This window comes from Montipora capricornis, chromosome 10 (genome assembly GCF_036669925.1).
Source record: "Montipora capricornis isolate CH-2021 chromosome 10, ASM3666992v2, whole genome shotgun sequence".
In the NCBI taxonomy this organism is placed as follows: Eukaryota; Metazoa; Cnidaria; class Anthozoa; order Scleractinia; family Acroporidae; genus Montipora; species Montipora capricornis.
This window is the reverse complement of record NC_090892.1, coordinates 52,502,828-52,520,956: the sequence shown is the minus strand read 5'-3', so window position 1 is coordinate 52,520,956 and position 18,129 is coordinate 52,502,828. Positions and strand designations below refer to the sequence as shown.

Here is an 18,129-nt window from a genome sequence, read left to right as displayed (position 1 = left end):
CAGCTAGTAGAGGGATAAATGAGCCAAACCCCAGAACCATCAATTCAACAAAACAGAGAGCGTTTCAAATTCAAATTTGTTCAATTTATTCTTCAATAAATTAGTTTCTAACAATTGCGCCTATCATGCGTTAAATTATTATTATCATACCAGCCTTTATTTTAAGCTTTGTGCAACGATGCACTGTAATGCACACAAATGAAGTCTTGCAATCCAACTGCAATATCCTTGATCAAGGTTTGAAAAGCGTTGAAGAAACTGAGTTATTGTTGACACAGAATGTACTCCAAGAACGTTCTACGAAATATTTAATCAACAGAGGGTTCACGGAAAACTCTACATTGAAAGTTGACAAATTCTGAGCAAATACGACAGGTGAAAGAAATTATGGCTGTTCTGAAGTTGGATGTCATGAATTGCAAGAAAACTTTGTGTGTGCTTTGCTAGAATTATATTAAATTATAATCAACCTGAATTCACAAGAAAATGACCGAAGTGTAACTTTTCAACATTGTTTAAGAGTTGCTGCTTCTACTAAAAGTGTGATGCAAAGAGTTTTGAATCTTATGGATGGGAGACAAGATCTGCTGTGAATCAAAAGAATCAAGCGTAACTTTTCGTCAAAGAATCACCTTTAATTTCGAAAGGGAAGCAGGCAAAGCTATTATCATTTTCAAGAAATATTCAAGCATGTGTATTTCCTTCATTCACTTCGTGAAACAAGAACAATAATTATCATTTAAACCACTAATTTGGTAGCCTATCAGTCTGAAAATTCATGGAACATAAATTATAATTTAGATTTTTCGGCCATCTGCACACGATATTAAATTATATTGCTAAATATTAGTCTCATCGTAAATTTCTTCAAGCACTTGGATTAAATTGGAATTGATTGTTTCGCTAAATGCGCGTCCGAGAAACAGTTTTGCCGTTGTCTGTTGACAGCTGAAATTCTTCAATACCTTGGAACACTAAGAAAGAAGTTTATCCTCTTTGCATTCTTGAACAAAACATTGTAAACTAGAAATTAGCCAGAACAATCCGTTCCTTGAAGCCCGATTCTTACATCTCACTGACACCTCTTATACTTGGTGAACTAGTCGAGAATGTAAGGGACTTTTTTTGGCGATTTCTTGCACCGATGTGCGATTAGAATATTTCTTTCTTCGGTAAAAACAGAGCCATCTCGTGGATTCAATTGGACTGGGAAAACACGACACGTTGTCGTTTGCAAATTCTATTATGTTCTGTTTCACAGCAAGTAGACTATTCTAAACGTGGCGTTTTATTGCAAATTACGGGTTCTATTTTATTCCCAGCAGGCTGAAACTTCACATAAAATTCTGTATTGTAGCTTTGCGCGTTTAATTCGTCAACCAAATTAATTCTCTGGTTGAAATATGTTTCCCGGTAAACTACGTTGCTTCAGGCAACACCTTTAATAATCAAGTCACTTTTCTCTGAAAGAACAGAAAATACCTCCCTTGGGAAACTTCTCCGAATTACGCCAAATCCTTTTCTAAACAAGCACGGAACAACAATGACAATCTTTCGACATCTCAGTGGTATTATTAGCCGCAAAAACGGCTGTTTTTCCATGGAATAGACATGGTTGGTGTGGCTTTCCGAGCAAACGTGACATAAATTTTAATATTCTTGAATTTCTGTTTTACAGAAGACCAATTCAAACCAAGAGGGCAAAAGGTAACCACAAAAAACCGAATTCGAAATAGATTCCAAACACTCTTCGAGCCTTAACAGCAGAGAAATAAGAATGAAATGCGACTCTGATATATTCACACCTTTTTTTTTTCACACGATCTGCGTCCGATTGCTTGAATGTATGTCCAAATTAAATTCTCTCTTAGATTTTCCTTTCAGCGGTAAAAGTGAAGCCCAGAGGGCAAAAATGACACTCATTTGGGTGAGTTTCGTTTTCCGACAAAGCCAGTCAATTATTTGCGAGGGCCGGCATCAAAAGGATGAAAAACAGGCAACGTCCAAAGATCTTGGAAGATGACCCTGTGAAGCTGCAAGGAAAACTGCACGATATGTTCTGCAACATTTTCTTTAACGTATTACACAAGTCTATTCAGAAAGCACGCTCAAAATTTGCAAATTGTTTTAGGAATACTTTAGCCTTATGAATTGAAATTAAACACAACTGGCCTTTTATCTGTATTGCTACCTATTAGACTTCCACAGGAAGGCGTACAAGCTGCCAACACAATAGCTCTCACCGAAACAGGGTTGTTCTGAAAGATCGGCTTCAGCCAAAATACTTTGAAACCATCAAGCTGAACAATAGAACAAATCGAAAACAACTTGTTCTGGCAATGAAAGCGCAAAAATAGGAGGTAATTTTCCTTAGCATGCAAATTTTGTTCACGTAACATGTGTTTTACAGAATTTATGAATGAATCACTCTTATAATATTGCAAGGGTTTTCAAACATCAGAGCATGAAATTGTTAGCAGCTTAAGGGTCTCATATCACGTATTCTGCCTCTAACGAAAATGCAAATACAGCTACACGTCTTCCTGCGTTTTACCGTTCGATTTAGAACACTTGTATGCGATTGTTTCCAAAGTCTACAACTACTATTAACCCGTCATTGCTAACGCAGATACCTGAAGGACGATCGAGCTGGCCAGGCGAGCTACCATGCGTTCCAAACTTGCACAGAAAGTTCCCATTAGGCTGAAAGATCTGGATTCGGTGATTCTTTGAATCTGCTACAATGATGTTTCCCTCTTGATCAACTGCGACTCCTTGTGGGCGTAGGAACTCGGAATTCTTGCTCCCTTCCACTCCTAAAAACCATGCGTGCTGAAAATCGGCCCTGATCACAAGAAGACGATGATTGTTGAAGTCGGTGACGATCATATGGCCTTCATGATTGAATGCAACGCCGCGGGGAGAGTCAAACTCTTTCCAGTGGATTCCTTCGAAGCCAAACTTGCCAAGGAACTTGCCATCGCGATTGAAGAGTTGGACTCGGTGATTCCGGGTGTCCGAAACTAAGATGTTCCCCTCATTGCTACAGGCCACATCCCAGGGGTAGCTAAACTGGCCGTTCTTGCATCCTTTCTCGCCGAATTTCAGAATAAATGTTCCATCACCATTGAATACTTGGATCCGATGATTGTCTTTATCTGCAACAATAACTCGCCCCTCGCAGTCACAAGTTACCCCTGCCGGTCGATCGAATTGTCCATTCCTAGAGCCTGCAGATCCGAACTTGAGACGAAATTTCCCGTAGCAATCGAAGACTTGAATACGGTTGTTGCTGCGATCAGCAACAATTATATTGCCGTCTTTGTCGCAGCAAACACCCCACGGGCGACATAGTTCACCATCACTCTCACCTTCTGAGCCGTAAAATCGAACCACTGGCCCCACGCCAGTGTAATTGCGACCTTTGATGACTGCAACCTTGAATGGAGAATCGGTGATGTGGCGGCCGCGAATAGTCACTGAAATTACGTGCTCGCCAATAACTTGTGGACGGTATGAAACCGCGTAAGTTCCATTTTGACGATCGCTGATTTCAGCACGGTAGAAAAACCCATCGGGACCTTGAATCTGAACCCGCAAGGGATCCCCTCCAATGCAGCGACTCTCGCCTTGGTGATCTTTAGCTTGCACTATAAACATTGCCATCTTACCGCGAATACCGCGCCGCAGCCCTTCCCCAGTCGCACATGAATAAGGAGAAAAGGCACTACTTGTAACGATCCCCAAAGAGCTAATAGCATTTTGTAAGGCTTGATCAGGAGGTGTAAATAAAATGGCGTCATCTTCGTGTGCTTGAAGCAAACCGCGTTTCAGTCTCATTTCATTTAGAGTGTCAGACAAATGTGTTTTAGTTGCCAGTAATTCTGGATCTGAACTATGTTCTACCGATCTCTCTGACGCCTCACAAACAACCAATACTTTATTTAAGTGAGTCTTAAGTTCATCAATCTGAAAGCGTAATGACTTGCCTTTGATTTGACGCACTTTCTCCACACGACGTAAAAGCTCTCTCTCTCGTTCCTCGAGGGCAGCCATGTGCCTGCGCACAGTTTGCCTGATCTCGTTTGAAACAGTTTGCGCTCTGTACTCAACTTGCTCGGCGATCGCCTGCGAATTATTGACGGACTCTTCTAGCTTAGCAATCTCCGTTTTGGCGTCTCCAATCAATTTTCCAACGATCGCTTTGGTAGATTGGACGGCCTCGCGAAGGTACTGAAAGCTATGACCTCGATGATCAGAGAAAGTGCATTCCCTGCAAACCGGAGTGAAGCACGTTTCGCAGTACAAGCGTAAAAATTCAGTTTCGTGTTTAGCACAGCGGATCAAGTCCTCGGAAGAGTTCTTATCGGCCATCGTTGCCACCGGTGAAATAGAAGTGGTCGGTAAAGCTCCAATAGGAGAAGTAGTAATGGTTGTTTTGCTCAACATTGCTGCCTCTTCGATGAAGGTGACGATGCGATGATCTTTGGTTAGTCGAACCCTCTGATGAGCTCGCACACAACTATCGCAAAGAAATTCACTACAATCAACGCAACGAGCTGTAACCATTGATCCCTCGCCGCAGTTACTGCAGTGTTGAATCACAGCTCGAATCCAAGATCTTGTTTGAATGCTCTCTTGACTGGGCACAAGCACATCAAGAATATTACGGCTAAAGATGTTTGTGGGCAAACCATCGATTCCTGCTTCTGACAAAGGAACGTTTAGCCGACACTTTGGGCAACTTAATCGGCCGTTCTCAACCGCTTTCGTTAAGCAGTTTTTACAATATGTATGTAAACACGGTAGAACTTTTGGATCGTCGAAGCCGTTTTGACAAATCGGGCAAGGCATCTTCCATTGCCCAGGCAAGCCAACCAACTTTTCCGAGCCCTCGGCCATTTCACCGCTACAGAATAATCGCATCGAACCTGTATAATCTGGGAAAAAGCCCCAGTATTGTCGATGATTGTGTTCTTGGCGATCTAAGCAATGGAATGATTTTCGTTCAATAAGCACATGTCATCGATGATCACTATTTTCAGGACTTTGTGTTCATTCGTTGTCATTTACACACGGTCCTTTGAGCCGCCTTTGTTCCGGTTTTAAAAACCACCAATCACGTACCATGTACGCTTTCGAGAAGGCGTGGCTCCCAAAAAACTTGCATTGCCATGCATTTCATTCGAAACACCACTTAGCCGTCAATCAAACTCGCAGTTTAACCGTGTGTTAACCAATAACATTCCCGCATTTACGAACTCTACCAGTTGAAGAGAACCAGAATACAAGCAAGCGAAACGTCCGCAAAACCGTAACGTGACAAGAATCGCGATCAGCTTGGATTGCGTAGGTGTTTGCCAATCGATATTTTGTGGAGGTGCCAGTCCACCCTTTTTTTTGCGCAATTCAGTGTGGCAATGACATTCATTGACCGTATTTATATGAGAGCTAATGAGGTTTGACGTGCAAGTCGTCAAGCATAGCAAATCACCCACACGAAAATCACCTTACATGTTTGCAATTAATACTCAAAAATGATGATATCACGTTTGCCCTCTCATTACGTTCACTTGAGTTTGGCCAATGGCCAGCGTTTGGATCGTTTCCGCTGTAAACATTTCTGTGGTTTCCTGTTGTTATGGGTCGATGATTACAGGAGCGAATTTCGGTCCGTTCCTTTTGTGCACGAACCTTATGCAAATGCGAGCACTTTGACACTTTGAGACGAACCGGGTTCCAAGAGGCGCGATTCTGACATTACAAATGCTCCGATCGTATCAAGCAGGGCTGACCCCTTACTGTTCGCAAATACAAGTGCTTGTTTTCGCTGTGTTTTGATCGCTCATCTGACCTAACCCTGTCAACTTGGACAACGTTGGCATGACACCGAGGGTGGAACGCACGTTGAGTAAGCCACACAGATTGATAATGATTCAACTTGTCCGCAAATACAAATAGCCTTTATAATAACTTTGCAATTCTTTTGTCCAGTAAGATCCTTTGCAGAAAAAAAAATAATCACTGCATTTTGGTGCTGGTTTCTTTGTCTTTCGTGTATTTTAAGCTCTTAAAACAGCTCCAAGACTGATGACGCATACAGTGACTAGAGACCGGAAGCGCGGACGTGACGTTGTAAAACTCACGTCGATCATGTTCTTTAATGATAAAGAGAGAATACCACATCGTTGTCCTTTGAGTAAAGTTACTGTTTCAAGCAAGAGGTGGATTTGATTCAAATAACTGGCATATCTTACGAAAATTCCAGTTAGAGCTGCAGTGTGTGTGTGTGTGTGTTTTTTTTTATTGAAGGATTTGATTTGCGTAAAAAATTCTCACCCACGATTATTTGCCCGCCTTAAAACCACAAGGTCGTCACTTATATTTTCGGTATTCCGTTGACAACTTGAATATGAGAACAATAGCTGGTATGTAGGCAAGTTGACAAATTGATAGCACATCTTGATCATGATAACACCTGGCCAAGGTTCACTTCTTTTGTGTTTTTAACCAATTCTGAGGGTATAAAGTATTATGTTTTGGTCTGCGAAAGAAGCTTTGTCAGTTAGAAATTCATTGTTACCATTTTCATATATTTTTAAGTTAAAGGGTTTAGGGTATAATGGTATATAACTAGCTCCTCATTGAATCAACTGAGCGTTTAAATGATGCAAGGCGTAAAATCAAGACGCACAGAAAGCATGTAGTTACTTTAGATAAAAAAAAAGTCATGGCCGGCTTCGATAGAAACATACCATCAAGCGAAAAGTTCAAGGTTACGATAACATTAATTAGTCAGTTAGTTCAAGGTGAAAATTGCCATGATTGTTAAGCGAGATACTCGTATTGTGATTCTTTGTATTGAAGGGAAAACACCGGTCAATGTTAGGTGTTAATTTCCGTTAGTGATTGTTGTACTTTCACTGGCCCTAAAGTATTCGCATGCCTACCTTCCACTAACCACGCAAACCAGCAATATATAAAACAAATCACCACCAATTCAAGATTTCTTCGAGATTCTTGATCTTGGATCCTGTTGGTCTATTGTTTTCGGGATCTCCAGATTGAAAAGCAAACGGGTGTGAGGTGAGGGAATGGTCATGCAATGGGCAACGGATATTGACATAAAAAACTAACATTTTTTTCTTTATGTTTATCTCGGATCTGTTCTTATCGTACACAAAATCTTTCAAGGGGAACTTATCATTGGGAAGTTTAAGTTGACAAATAATCATAAATGAAGCTTAGACAGTCCTAAACTCTTAACTATTTTGAAAAATACCTGGGACAGTTCGTCAAAGAGAATGGCAAATTATTTAGTCTGAGGATTCCGCCTCCCCAAGTTTGAAAATCTAAGTTCCTAAAATGATCTGGAATCGATATGGACAATTACGCATTGCTGGAAAACTATCTTCGCCAAGTTATTATGCAATTCATTTTTTTACGAGTTCCTTGTCAAGTACGTATTCGCTGTGCTGTTAGATACCATGTCTCCTGTCAAGGCTTGTCGGGCACCGAAGATAACTTCTGAAACTGAATCGCAAAGCAATCAGAAGAGACCGGAAATTTCTTTCTCTAAGATATCAAAACTGAAAGTTCACTAAGAGACTACTGAAGATGGTTCCTGGATAACTGCCGAATGCTGTGTTCCTCGGATTGGATTTAAGAATGACGAGGTTTGAACTATTTTAGGGAGCTTTGTGGGTGGTTTCTCTTTTCTAAGACAAGAACGGGTTTGTCTCGCCTATGATTCAAATACAACTCCTTCGAAAAAAAATCCTTACACACAAAGGGTGATAAAAACGAAAGCCGCAAAAGAAGATAGATTTTAAAACGAAAAGGTATTTAAGGTTTAGGGTTATCTGCACTGAAAAGGCAGAAGTTCCTGCAACATTGATAATCGCTGCTTTCCTGCTTTTTTATGTTTGCAAGTTATTGTCTCTCCTGCTCTCAGACCTGACAACTTAGAAGACTGAAAACAAAATTCCAAGAACTCAACTTGCCAAGGAGTTCCGGCGGATATCACTGTCCTTGCCTGCATCCCTTGTGTTCTCCTAAAGCTTCCCTTGCCGAGAGCCCGGGAGGGGCTTAGCATATATAGGGGTGGGGATGCTAGTCGGAAATTTTGAATTAAACCCCTAAAAGAGACCAATCTGGGCTTCGCCCAGGATTTTTTGACCCCTGAAAGAGACCATTTTTAAAACATGCTAACCATATATTTTTATATTTCTTTGTATGAGACCCTAAACGAGACCGTCCCGGCCTACATATAGGCTACATATGATGGCGTTTTCCCCAGAACACCTTAAGTGAGACCAAAATCCGAAATTTACACCCCCTAAGCGAGACGACGAGCATCCCCTACCATTTCATATGCGAGTCTTCCCCTTCCGCCAGGGGTGGGGGGGGGGGGGGGGGAAGAGATCTCACACACTTTTCCGCGAACTCTGGTGCGCTCCGCGAAATTGCCCAGTTGACCCAAAGTTAGTTTGAAAGACAGTTAACACTGTTGTTTGTCGGTAGCTGATCCTAAAATGAACTATACAATTCTTTGCATGGCTATAACGCAACCAATGATGAAATGGTATATGATGGTATATGAAATGAATCATATATGAACTGCGGATATGAAATCAAGTGAAGCTATGATCTTCGCAGTTATGAGAGCAATTTTTGCAATTACGTAGAGAAGCCTGAAAAGTTCAGCTCCCAACGTCAGTGGCTTCATAGCTCAGTTGGTTAGAGCGTCGCACCGGAATCGCGAGGTCACGGGTTCAAACCCCGTTGAAGTCCTGAATTTTTCAGGCTTCTCTACGGAATTGCAAAAATTGCTCTCATAACTGCGAAGATCATAGCTTCACTTTATAACGCAACCATTGGTTCAATCGTAACCATACCATTGTCTAATAGGAATGAAGAACGATCGAGTTTATCATTAATCCTTCTAAGAATTTCGAGTCTAGCGATCTTGTCCTCAACAATGGGACGTTAGAATCTTAAAAGACATAATCTTTTTACTTCACAAGATCATCCGAGGCTACTGTTGTGGAGAACTGATGGGCAAGGTGACCGGGATGGAATTTTTTTTTTCTCAGTGAAGGGGAGGGGGGATAAATTTTTCTTGTTATGAAACCGAACTTGATAAACAAATCATCAATATTCAGTCAGGAGAGGGGAGGAGTGAAATGAAAAATGTGAGGAATTGACAGGGTTACAACAACATGCTGTTATTGTGTAACCCCACCCAAAAAAAAACGAACAAGTCAAAATATTCATACCTCTCACGAAATCAGCTTAATGGCAGTAACTTCATAGCCAAACGAGAAACAGCATTTCCCTGGTGCGTTGGAGAGATAGAATATATAAAAGAGTGAATGAAACTCTCATCGAAAGTTAGGAGGATTTGTTGATCTTTTCATGCACGGTCATGATCATGCCTAAGAAGAGTTGCAACTGCTCAAAATAATCGGTAAATCACTTATCTTATGTTGTTCTCGTTCATGTAATTAAAATTCTTATCCTTAAACTTGGTCAAAGATCAACGATGTTGAATAGAAGTCCCAGGAGTCCTATGTAATGATACTAGACGCGATCAGGAATTTTGAAAAAAACTACTGATTGTTTATACAATACTCTTTTTTTTTTTTTTTCACAGAGGAGGGCTTTAAAATCGCTGGGTATATGCATCTTCCATGGCACCATGTGACCGCAAGTGGCTCCGATTCAGCTCATTGGGGGGTGGGGGGGGCAGAGGTTTGTACAATAACTGAAGATTAACCGCGGATTACATAAGAAGTGAACTAAGCCCAATTAAACAAGTGCGCCTTACAAGAGATGGGAAACTCTCATGCAAATGCCTTGCGTCTTGTTTGTGACCAAATCGCTCGCTTTATCGTTTCGACGGAACGCTTGCTTTAAGGCCGTACGAGTTTCCGTCCAGCAAAAACCTGAAAACCCGTTTTGGTATCGATCGGGGTTAGAATATTAGCTTCCTCCATTTTAAGTTCTTGTATGATTACCCTTCCCCGACTCGATTAGAATTTTTACGCGCCGTATATTGTGCCCTTGTAAATATGAGTGAATCAAGATCGTTGTGGTCCGCGTTGTTGTTGTTTCAGGGGCACCCAACGATAATCTTCGGTCAAATATGTGTTCGTGTGAGTCAAACTCAGTCTAAGAATTTCGGTTTTACGTTGCCAGACAGCTACGGATTTCTTTACTAAAACATCACTTAAAAGATTCGCAGCCAGGTAAAAGTAGTCCCTTACGTTTTCGGAAAGGGTATTTGTGCACTTTTTGGCACTTAAAAAGGTCACCCATGATTGTAGCAGTTTCGGATGAGCAAATGGTTCGGTTAGATTACAACACCAAGATCCTGCACAGGGACACCATTCAACATGACTACAGTCTCCGTTCAGGACGTAGCCGGTCGTTGACCCCTAAACTAAACACGAAGAGATTTAGCGAGTTTGTAACAATTAAATTCAGTAATTTTATTATGTAGTATGATACGTAATGTGTAGCTTATGCGATATAACTACTGTTATCCAGGATCTCTTGCCATTGTAGTTGAATAAACCATACTTACTTACTTACTTAATTACTTAGGTCTACTTAATAAGCTTAGAAGGTAACGCTCAGCTAGCAGTTTTTGAAATGAAGAGGGGCTGGACAGTCTGCGAGCCAGCGAATCATGCGACCCATTTCAAATAGCGCTGATAAACTGTTGTTTTTAGCACCCATTTTAAAACGGTTAAGTTTCAATAACTGTGTGATTCCCATGTTGACTCGCCACCTTGGCTCGCATGCCTCGCAGCCCTGGCTCGCATGCCTCGCACGCCTGTCCAAACTCAAATGAAGATATCGTTCCCTAAAATTTTCGGACACTTCAATTTTCAGCTAAGATATCCGAATAGATCGAATTCTTCGAGGTGATAAAAACATCTCTTTAGACATTCTTTAAACATTACAAGGAGCCTAAAAATGTCTCTCAAAAGCTCTTGCCTTGATTTGCTCGTTGGGTGCCCTTGTTGTGTGGTGTTGTTGATGCCATTCAATCGAGGTATTTCGTGTATTATGTAAGCTGCGCTCAAATTGTAGGTTATGTAATCCGGGGAAATGAAAAAAATATATATATCGTAACTATTTCTCAATTTCCTTATCTTAATGACCTTGCGCAATGTGGAAGCAGAAGTAAGAATCTCAGTTAACAGAACTGGTCACAAATTAAGATCACTTCAGACTGTAAAAGAGGCACAGTCACTGGTCTGAATGCTTTATACTGCACGTGAACGTGCACGTGAACAAATAAGACGGAATGCAAAGAATGTAAACAGGGCATATTCAGAGCTATTGTTTTTTTTGCAAACAAACTTGCTTTGTCTATGTTTTGTGGCATGGCTACAGCCCTTGCCTCGCTTAATGAAGTCATTACAAAAATGCTTGTTTCGGTCCTTTGTGATTTTATGTATAACGACGGAGTGTATGCCGCTTATTAATCGATTTTCGTCAGTGAACCATAACAACAACATGCCGTCCAAAAGCTACTCGAGCTCGAGGGATATATTAACCATGAGATTCATTCCAAGTTACCAGGATGAGCTAAGTCCGGAATCGGGGCAAACTTTTGCAACTGATCCACAGTCCATGCCGTTTTTCTCCTAATTTGTTGTACACTAAGTACAGGCTAACGCAATTCCTGATCAACCATCTCTTTATCAGCCACGAGCGAATGGACGTGCACACGCACGCACGCACGCACGCACGCACACAAGACATGATCAATGTCAAAATATGCAGGATACACCAGTAACCTTTCCCAGAATATTTTGCTGTCATTACTTTGAATTTAAAAAAAACACAAAAAGAAAAATTGCGAGGCTGATTGAACAGTAAAGGAATCAGTACTTTACATATTTTCTGGCGGTAAAAGTTAAAGGACATACCAGAGACAATCGTAATGTCGATGATAAAATTTCGTGGAAGCCGCTGAGAGAGTGTCAATGCCGGCCTTTTCAAATGATTTTGATCCGGAAGGTCATCATCAGTGGATTGCTCCGACAAAAAGGTCTCAGAACGTCTGTAAATTCTGTTATTCTGACAAATTCTGTTCTCTAACTCAGACAATGGCCGTTTTTATACTAGAGACGCATAATCCGTCCAGACGAATTATGCGTCTCTCATGACGAACTATATGAGACGCATAATTCGTCTTGCACCAACCTGGGCGAACACTTTTTCTGCGTCTGTTAATTTCGTCTAGTATAAAGACGGGCACTAGACGCATAATGCGTCTGGACGAACTTTCCAGTTTAGTGCGTCTTCGAAGACGCACTAAAATAAATTCTTCGTCCAGACGCATAATGCGTCTTGTGGCCGTCTTTATACTAGACGAATTTAACAGACGCAGAAAAAATGTTTGCCCAAGTTCGTCCCAGACGAATTATGCGTCTCTAGTATAAAAACGGCCAATATATCGAGCATAATGTAAACTGGGGACGCAGGGTTAGAGTTTCTTTTTGTGAACGCCACTGGTTTTAAACTGGAGACAAATACTTGTGAAATTTTCGGCAATTCTGGCAGTTGATGCCTCATTTTTATTGCAAATGACGAAGCATATCGGCGAATAAATTATCGTAGCATCTGAATAAAAATCATGGGAATTCAAGAGCTGCTAAATCAGGCTCTCTCAGTACCGTCACTATCAGTGAACGAGAACGAACACACTTGTAGCGATAAAGAAGACCAGGGGCATTTCCCATAGTCTTCTAACTACACGAGAAGCGAAATACTATTTAAGAGATTCACATAACGAGCCCGCATACTGATCTAGCCGTCACCATCTTTCTGCGATGGGTTTTACGCATATCCTACACTGTGCTACTGTTCATAGCTTTTGCATTGGTCCGCTTCAACTTTTTCTCTGCTGCTGCTGCTGCTGTGTTTGATGAGATCGATGTGCGCGTCCTTTTTCTGTTTAGCATTAAGGCCGATCCATTCGGAAAACATACTTCAAAAATCAGAAGAATATGAGCTGGTGGCACCCTAGCACTTGTGAGAGATTAAAAGCTGTGACCGGAAAAAAAGTGGCGTTCTCTGATTGGTCAATTATTGGGAAAGGTGTTGGGGCGGAATTTGTTCGTCTGATGCAAAAGGCTTTCCTTGGGGCGCTGTTTTCCTAAAAATTAATTTTTGCCTTGCCGATAACAATGTAAAGATTACCACTCAAAGGCGCTCTGCTTGATGCAATCAAATTTTGACAGTAGCTAGATAAACCTATTTCCAACAATTTGGGAATTTTGGCAATTCGAAAAATTCCTTTCATGAGAGCCTTTTCCACGCGGTTGCTCAAACTTTTTAGGTAGTGCTTTCAATAGTGCTCTGAAAAAGAAAAACAAAGCATGTTCTTCATTAATAAATGCCGTGAAATATTCCAGAAGCCACATTTAATACGAGGGTTGGAATATCTACACCGTAATCGGAAAGCACCAAATCCGTTTCACTGCAGACAGTTACTGATGGCTTAAATAGAAATCAACACTTACCCTTATAGCGAAACCAGGCGATTGACAGTAGAAATTCTCTCGTGCCCTCCGATTTCGGGAAACAAACGAAGAAAACACAAAATAGACAATGACCATGACATGTGGATGACGTAGAATGAATTATGACCACTAAAATAAGCCGTTCTATTTCCTATTTACTGAAACTAGCCAATTATATCAAACGTTACAATTTGTGGATACGAGGAAAAACAAACGGTCCCCATATTTTATAACGTCGTCTGCCCTAAGGGGGGGGATCCCACGTAATAAATTACAAAGCTCACCTGAAAAGCTTGGGTCGGAAAACACGCACATAAAATGGACATGAAAAAACAACAACAAACAGACACAGACACCTAATATCTACCTAACGATTAGTGAGGAGCGTTCGGATTCTGTTTTGTCATTGACGAGGCATTTCAAAGTAATCGTAATTTTGGGGAGAATCGTTTTGTACCCTTTTCTAGTAAGTAAGGTATCACACAGTAAGAATTTTGACTGTTATTTTGTTACGAATAATTTTATGAAAAAAAAATTATGGAATACATGTGTTATAATGCAATATCAGCTTAGCTTTTCTTGCTGGATAGCTAAACAGCGTGACTCCTCAGCACGGGGTATTGCCGAACGGTCACCAATCCAGGTATTAACCCCGCATGCAAAAGGACTCGACTTCCCTTGGGCAAGCCGTAACACTATTACATGGGATAGAGGTTATTTGTGCCGAACAAAATGGCGTCCAAACGCTGAAATCATATGACATCACAATCGATAGCCGAGGGACATCCCGCGGAACTGACATGATTAAAATGCGTGCTCCTCGAATGCAACAAAGTAACTAAATTACACACGTGAAGCAGCAAATAAATTACATAAGGCAAAATTAGTAATACAGAAATATACTGCTATAATAAATAGCACGAAAAAGAAATCAGGAAATTAACATTTACTTACAAATTCTTTTTTAGATTGCCTTTACATGTCAAAAAAGTAGTTGACTTAACATTTTCCCAAAAGAATTCCACACTTTGGGTCCCTGACAACGAATGTTAAATATATTCCATAGTTGGTTCTTACTCGAGAAAGATGGTATGAGTTGCTGCAGTTCTTGTATTATAGCTATATGCTATGAATATTTCCTACTGAAGTAAAAAAGGTATTAAAATAGGAAGGCAATAGCTTATCCGCGGCTCGGTAAATATCCACCACTATTCACCCCCACTTTGGTGAATAATTGTTAATGACATATTTGGTAAATGATCATGACTAACTGTATTATTAGAGGGAACCTCCACTGTTTGAACAAATATCCCCTAAAATGTTCCATGTGTACTTATAAGAATATCTGTAACAAAAAAAAAAATGCATTACCTAGTGAAAAAAGTTTTTTACCATCAACTTGATCACTAGAGTGGCAAATCTGCCGTTAGAATTTTGAAATGCGGGCTGCAGAAAACTTATCACCTGATCCGCGAAAGAAGTCGTCACATGACATTAAAAAGTTGTCACGTGGTTCGTGTAAAGTGCATTGGCGGCCATGGCATTCAACAAGATGACAATTCGTTTAAGATCACGTGTTTAAGATCGAACCGCTTCGAATTCAAGTTTCTAACGGAAGTTTTACCACTCTACTGGTTTTGTTAGTATCATCTTCCAAAGATCGGCGAGTCAACGCTTCCCGGTGCCGCCATCTTGAATGTCGCGCAATGCAAGTTGGGTACTGATGACGTTGCGTATCTCCTTACCTTGTTTGAATATTGTGAATGTTTTCCTGGCGAGATTCAGTACAGCTTCTTCTTCCAGGGATAAGTTGGAACCAGAATACTCATCAAGCGAAGAAAGAAGAGAAAATCAAGGTGAAGAAGAAGAAGAAGAAGAAAGCAGTACTTTGCTTCCAAATTTAGGCATTTACGATCTCTTTGTTCGGCTTTTGTGGTCGATGCCCTGTTATGCGGGCTGAGGGGGAATGTTTTGGAAGAATCTTCCTTCAGATAGCGTGAATCGATGCACGTCTATCATCTTTCGGAAAAACATGGAAACTTATGCTTATATCTTTTCTGGTTTTCGTTTGCTTTCTACAACGAAAGAGATCTTGATTCAAAGTTCCCGTGAACCGGACATCAAAGCAACCACGAAACGTCATCAGTACCCAACCTGCATTGCGCAACATTTCAGATGGCGGCACCGGAAATCGTTGAGGCCGATCTTTGGACGACGATAAAAAATTGGAACATTTTATGTGACACTTGTTAAGACAGTGGCGGTTCCCTTTAACTGGCCATATATTTTTGGACCTAAGCAAGGCCTTTGACACCTTAGATCATCGCATCATCATGTTAGATAAGTTAGCTTTACCGGGAATGAATCGCTCTGCTGTCCGATGGTTTAGGTCCTACTTAACCATGCACACTTAAAGTGTTTGCACAAATGGGGTCTTGTACGAGACCCAGCCTACAACTTTCGGGGTCCCCCAGGGTAGCGTGCTTGGCCTTTTACTATTTATCACCTACAAATAGGGAGCTTAAGGGGGGATACTCTTAACTACAAACCTGTTGCTAAGGACGCTTATATTGCCAACTGCAAACATAAACTCCAGCGGTAATCCGCACAATGCGGGTCTCCGGTCGGACTGCCGCCAAAATGGCGGGAAATATAAATCTTGTAAACAAAATAATGCACTAGTCATTTGTTTCCCCCACCCCCCGACCCCCGGGGATAGTGGGGACATACGGGGAAATTACTAGGGCAATTACGCGAGATTGCGCGACAATTACGCCTCTAGGGGGTAGGGAAATTACAAGAATTTCGTTCCTCTGCCCTACCCCTCTGGGAACATACAGGGGGAATATCGGGGAATTCGTTCCTAGGAGGACTGGGACTGAAAAGAAAGGAAGAGCAATGGTAATGAGTATTTTCACACGTGCAAAATCAATATGGCGGCGGGAGAAGTCTAAACTTTTTCTTTATTGGTCGCTTATTCCTGTCTTGTTTCTATCCAGTTCTTTTTTTTTTTTTTTTTTTGTTTCGTTACTTATAAATATAGTTCATGTGGCACACACAAATGGCAAGAACTGTATATTGTGGTAATCTCCCTAACATTCCCTTGATGACTCAGAATCTTTTAGGAACAGAGGGGTGGGGGAATTACGTGTGTTTGTCTGCTCTAGTCCCCAGTGGAAATACACCTACTTTACAACCATTCAAATGTAATTTCCCTACCCATCCCCGGGGGTCAGGGGGTGGGGGAAACAAATGACTAGTGCATAAAATTGGGAAAAAAACTTTGTCTGTTGCAACAACGTTTCGTTTTCTTGAGGTTTCTGGGCTAAGCTATGGGCTAAGCGGGTTAAAAGTATGCCCAGGCACCAGAAAAAGGCAGTATTGGCTTCTTCAGCACTGACAAAACGGTGGGCTAATCGGGAAAATTTGTTTTCGACGCTTTCCACTGCCGACACTGCTACGCAGATCGAAACAGCGGGAAAAAAAATCACACGGAACGCAAACCGAAACAGAGAGCTATGTGGACATCGGAAAAGCGGACGAAATTGTGGCTTTCGCCGCAGATATCAATCAGCAAATGGCCAACCTACCCATCAGCATCGGTATGAGTGACCTCGATGAAAGTATGACCGATCGACGAGAAGTTCATACAAAGCAGGTGCAACAAATATTGACTAGATACAGCCATGATTTGAGGAAAGCAACGTCTCGCACGATGATGGTTGTAGACTCAGAACTTGTTATTTAGCAATAAACAGGGGTGAACCTTGGCAAAGGACTTCAGAAGACATCCATGTAATTGAAGGCATCAAAGGCAGTCTGGTAGAACTTATAACATATACGCTAAAAAATACACCAATAACCTTACCCTGCATACACAAGTCCGCTTTTGCGAACAAGCTGACAGATCGTAATTTTGTCTGCCAAATTATATTTTAATAAGCTTATTTATATTAGACTCATGAGCAGACTGAGTTCCCGAAAAACCTGAAAAAGAAACGAACTTGAAAACCTACCTTGCTCAAAAACACAGTGTTCTCCCAGCGTCGTTTTCGTGTTCATAATCTTTCCTTAAGTCGATATCCTGCCTATACAGCTCCTTTTAGTGTGAGTTTTCCACGAAAATAATGTCCAAACTCAGTCCGAACATTTCATCGCAATCTCGTTCCCGTAGCCGTCGTTGCTCTTGTCCAGCGGAACGCAAAAAAGATGGCGGGAAATTAGAGTACGACGCATGCGCTGATAGTAACCAGTCCCAAACGGTCAAAAAGAACGAAAAAAAGCCTAAAACTCGATGGAGCAACTTCTTCGGTGATGTTTTTTTGGGGAAGAGGAAAGATCAAAACATTCTCTATAATCCCACGTATCGATTTTCCGTTTTATATCTCAACACAGACGCAATCAAACAAAGTGCGTTAAAAACTCCCTTCAAAGCAGGGTAATTTTCGTCATAAGCAGAATTTTAACAAATCCTTACGTCAAGACGTGCCAAACAATGCTCTCCGAACATTGGTATTGTATTCATTATTGTAAAAAGTTAATAATTTGAGTTTTGGCGCTTTTTCTGCCGGGGTCACGTGAGTTG

At 41.1% G+C, this 18,129-nt stretch overlaps 1 protein-coding gene across 1 annotated transcript; it reads right to left on the bottom strand.

Moving 5' to 3' along the window:
- Nucleotides 1–197: 197 nt before the first annotated feature.
- LOC138018585 (E3 ubiquitin-protein ligase TRIM71-like) lies at nucleotides 198–6,014 on the bottom strand. The gene has a single exon (XM_068865276.1). The coding sequence runs from the start codon at nucleotides 4,924–4,926 to the stop codon at nucleotides 2,563–2,565; it is 2,364 nt and encodes a 787-aa protein (XP_068721377.1). The 5' UTR covers nucleotides 4,927–6,014; the 3' UTR covers nucleotides 198–2,562.
- Between the last annotated feature and the right edge of the window lie 12,115 nt (nucleotides 6,015–18,129).

Excerpts from the sequence above, each read along its gene's own strand:
- LOC138018585 (XM_068865276.1), bottom strand. The coding sequence starts at position 4,926 with ATGCGATTATTCTGTAGCGGTGAAATGGCCGAGGGCTCGGAAAAGTTG.